Source organism: Gracilinanus agilis, chromosome 3 (genome assembly GCF_016433145.1).
Source record: "Gracilinanus agilis isolate LMUSP501 chromosome 3, AgileGrace, whole genome shotgun sequence".
NCBI lineage: Eukaryota > Metazoa > Chordata > Mammalia > Didelphimorphia > Didelphidae > Gracilinanus > Gracilinanus agilis.
This window is the reverse complement of record NC_058132.1, coordinates 496,979,323-496,983,601: the sequence shown is the minus strand read 5'-3', so window position 1 is coordinate 496,983,601 and position 4,279 is coordinate 496,979,323. Positions and strand designations below refer to the sequence as shown.

The 4,279-nt window shown below is 46.0% G+C and overlaps 1 protein-coding gene across 1 annotated transcript in view; it reads right to left on the bottom strand.

The window, feature by feature from the left end:
* Positions 1-3,126: 3,126 nt before the first annotated feature.
* POU3F3 (POU class 3 homeobox 3) overlaps positions 3,127-4,279 on the bottom strand; it is a 63,218-nt gene continuing 62,065 nt past the window's right edge. Inside the window, exon 2 of the mRNA XM_044669316.1 lies at positions 3,127-4,276. Within this exon, the coding sequence (XP_044525251.1) occupies positions 3,219-4,276 (1,058 nt within the window). The 3' untranslated portion in view covers positions 3,127-3,218. The remainder of the gene's footprint in view (positions 4,277-4,279) is intronic.

Sequence of the window (4,279 nt, the reverse complement as noted above, 5' to 3'; positions counted from 1 at the left end):
TCAGCCACTACCCTTCCTGTGTGAAAAACAGGATTCCACCTCACGTGTTAATAGTATCCACCACATAAACACAAACCCACCCAACCCTCTACCTCCACATTAGACGGCCATTCTTTGAATCCCCTGAAGACGGTAAAACTGATGAAGTCCTTCTCTCCCTCCCTCCTATATTCCCATTCCCTTCCAGGTTATAAAATTGCTGGACAGCTATTACTGAACCAAAAGAAAGCAACAAAGTAGAAACGACTAAAATTATGGTTCCTTCATTTGATATTCTTCTCTTTTTCTTTTAGGTAATGGTCTTTCCCAAATTTCACAAATTCAAATGATTGTGACTTTTAGCCGAAGATGGCATTTAAAAATAAAGCATCTTAATATAGGCCTATCTGGTTGGCCTTGATTTATGAAAGTGACACCAGACCTATCCAAAAGGAACAACTCTTTCTTGTTTCTCTAACAATTTCCCCAGTTTTTAAGTCCAGTTTCAATCAGAGAAAGAGAAAGGGAGGGGGAGGAGGAGGAGAAGGAGGAGGAGGAGGAGAGAGACAGAGACAGAGAGAGAAAGAGACAGAGGGCAAAGATTGGGGGGGGGGAGGGACAGAGAGAAAGTGAAGGGGGTAGAAAATCAGACTATAGAATACTTAAGCTTTATCACAAAAAAGTATTTTTTGAAAAGTATACTAATTAGGGATTTCACTCTACAGATACTTTTGCTTATTTAGTTCTTACAACCTTAAATATTGAAAGCTTTCACTTTCACACATCTGTAAATATTAATAAATTCAGTTGATAAGTATGACAATCCTTTCTGGTGTATCTAAAGGCATCTTTGACAAACTAATATACCCCCTTGTAAAAAGAAGAGTAGAAACTGCTGAGAATGAAGAAAACATTGGAGTACTTAACACTGAGTACCAAGAGCCTGAGACAACAATTACACAGATTGTAACTAGAATTTTGGGAGTATATTATTCCATTAAAATACATTAAAATTTAAAAGATAAATGCAATTGTCATTCAGATATTACATTGTATAAAATCATTTTTAGGCTTAAAAAACTATCCTCCACTATTTTTTAGTTTCGAGGAAAAAGGTCAGACACAGAGAAATACAGAGAGGAGGAAGTAGGAAGGAAAGGGGAAAGAGAAGCTAAACTTTTTGGAGCATTCTGTATGAACCATTAATGATCAATTGGTACATTTAGTGAGGCACTGTAGTCTTAGGCTAAAAGAATACAGGTATCTCCAAGAAGAGGGTTATTTACTAGCTACATTATTCCACTTTCTCATTTAAAAAGAAGTTCACTGAAATTGAGGGAGAGGAATATTAGGGAGTTTATGAATTTATGAGGAGTCAATACTATCCTAAACCGCTCCCAGCATGAATAAGCCTTTCCTTTTATTCTGCATTTCCAAAAACCTTAAGTGGTTTAGGTTATAGTTCATTAATTCTATCACTTAAGGATTTGCATTGTCTAAAAATATTTTGAGTACTTTTTTTTTTTTCGACACAATGTTTACGCATCAGACACAGACTATTTCATTCTAACAAATTTATTTTCTCAATCAGCTCTTACGGAATCACTACTCAAATTAAATTACAATCAAATTATCACATCAAAAGATACCCTTATTACCTAACAACTGTCCATATTTTCATTTCATTTTTGATTTGTGCTCGTCTGAAAAAAACACGTAATACAAGATCTGGGGAAAAATAAATTACCGTTTTGCAGCAGTTCATAGGTATTCTGAATAAAATATTAAAAGAAGTCATTTAATGAAAATATAAAGCAAATATTTTTAGATCAACAACGGATCTAACAATTCTATATTGCCGTCTTTTGAAAAGTCTGTTTATTAAAACCTACCAAAAACACTGCTTGGAAATGGCAGTATTATATAATCACATCCACAGCACCCATTCAATCAAAGTTGGCAACGTATTTAGGAGAGGAGAAGTTCAGATAAGTGCAGCTGCAGATACTCAGTCTTTCTAAATCCCTTTATCTGAATCAGTCCAGAAATAAAAATAAAAATATTAATAAAAAAAATATTAGCGGTGGATTTTTATGAATCTTCCACGTTGAGTGGCAGCCGTCAAAACCACGACTTTGACAGGCTTGATTTATTTCCCATTTCTCTCTTGCTGTTGCCCTTGATTCATGCAAAGTTCTCCTAGAACCTCGAACTTTCACGGACTGGGAGTCTCTCCTCTTCCCCCTCTTCTCCGGTGTTTGTCCCTCTTCCCCTCCCCCACCCATCTTTTTCTTTTGGGGTCAACTTTAAGGGTATTTTCTTTCTTTTTTTACTTCAGTTATTCAGTCTGCTTATTTTAGTGCTGTGTGCATATTTCCTTTTCTGAAGTGCACTGATATTTTTCATTTCAGAGTAGATGTCTGCTTGTCTGCTTGCCCCAGAATTTTGTGAATATGGCCCAAAAAAAAAAAAAAAAGCCCAGGGTCTTGGAATGCAGGTAGGCATCCTCTGATCAAACCAGATGCCTTTACTTCTTCCTTTCTGGACTGCTCCCTTGAATGAAAGGGAAAGTTTCCGTGAATCACATTAGACAGCCCTTTGGAGGGAGAGTAAAGTAGGGAGGGGGGCATATTTTTAAAGAGGAGAGAAGGAGAGAAGTGTCGAGGTGGGTGCTGTCTTGTCCACCGCTTCAACAGGGGATAATTTAGGGAGAAATCCCACATCTGTAGTTCTGGTGCAGTATGCATCTCCACCCCCCTAATAAAAAATGAAAAACCACCACAGTATAAACGCGATCTCTTTGATCGCTCCCCCTTTTTTTCTCCAAACGTTTTTTCATTATTTATATATGTATATATGTATATATACGTATATATATAAAACAGTCTAAACAGTCTGGGTGTTTATTAAGCTTCTTTTTTGCTTTGCCCCCATTTTCTTTGATTTTGGTGTTCTCCTCCATCCTCTTGTCTTTTTTTTTTTTTTTCCTTTTTACAAAAGTGTGTGCACTATGTAGGTATGGGGGGCGGAGGAGGTGGGGGGCAAGAAGGGGATGGATGTTTTCTCCTCTCGCTGTTGTTGCTGCTGATTTTCTGTTGTGGCGGCGGCGGCGGCAGCGGTGGCTGGCGGTGGTGTCGGCTGGCGGTGGCTGGCGGCAGCTGCGGAGGCGACGGCGGCGGCGGCTGCTGCGGTGGCTGGTGCCTCCTTCTCTTTCTCTCCGTCTCTCATTCTCTCCATCTTCACTGCACGCTCGTCTGCAGTCCGTGATGTGGGGGCGGCGTGTCCGCGTTTACGTTGCCGACCTGTGAGTAGACATCGTCGGGCGTCTGCTGCTGGATCCCCGGGGGTGTCATCCTCTTCTCCTTCTGCCGCCGGTTGCAGAACCAGACCCTCACCACCTCCTTCTCTAGCTGCAGACTGTCGGCCAGGTTGGTGATCTCCTGTGCCGAAGGCTTGGGGCACTTGAGGAAGTGACTCTCCAAGGCCCCTTTGACGCTCACCTCGATGGAGGTCCGTTTCTTCCTCTTTCTGCCCTGGGCGGCGATCTTGTCGATGCTGGTGGGGCTGCCGGTTGATGAGTCGGCCTCCTCCAGCCACTTGTTCAGCAGAGGCTTCAGCTTGCACATATTTTTGAAGCTCAGCTGAAGGGCCTCGAAGCGGCAGATGGTGGTCTGCGAGAACACGTTCCCGTAAAGGGTGCCCAAGGCCAGCCCCACGTCTGCCTGTGTGAAGCCCAGTTTGATCCGCCGCTGTTTGAACTGCTTGGCGAACTGTTCCAGGTCGTCCGAGGTCGGCGTGTCCTCGTCCGAATGCGGGTCGTGGCTGTTCAGTCCCGGGCCCCCTCCGCCACCTCCGCCCCCGCCGTGGTGAGGGGGTCCCTGCGGGTGGTGCGGGTGCGACGGGTGCGGCGGGTGTGGGTGGTGGTGGTGGTGGTGGTGGTGCTCGCTCAGCTCCGGCGTGTCCCCGCGCACCAGCCCCGGGTGCACCAGGCTCTGGCCGCCGCCTCCTCCCCCCCCACCCCCTCCGGGCCCCGGGGGGGCGCTTAGCATCCCGTTCACCGTGAAACCCCCGGGCTGCGAGTAAAGCAGAGACTGCGGTGGCGGCTGCTGGCCCCCAGCCATGGACGGGAGGTGCGCGGCGGCAGCGGCGGCGGCGGCAGCGGCAGCAGCGGCGGCGGCGGCGCCCCAGCCGCCCGGGTGGCCCTGGTGGGGGGGCGGCGGCGGCGGGGGGCCGAGGTGGGGCGGCCCCCGGTGATGCAGCGCTGTGCCCGAATGCAGGTCGTCTCGTCCGGCGCCACCTT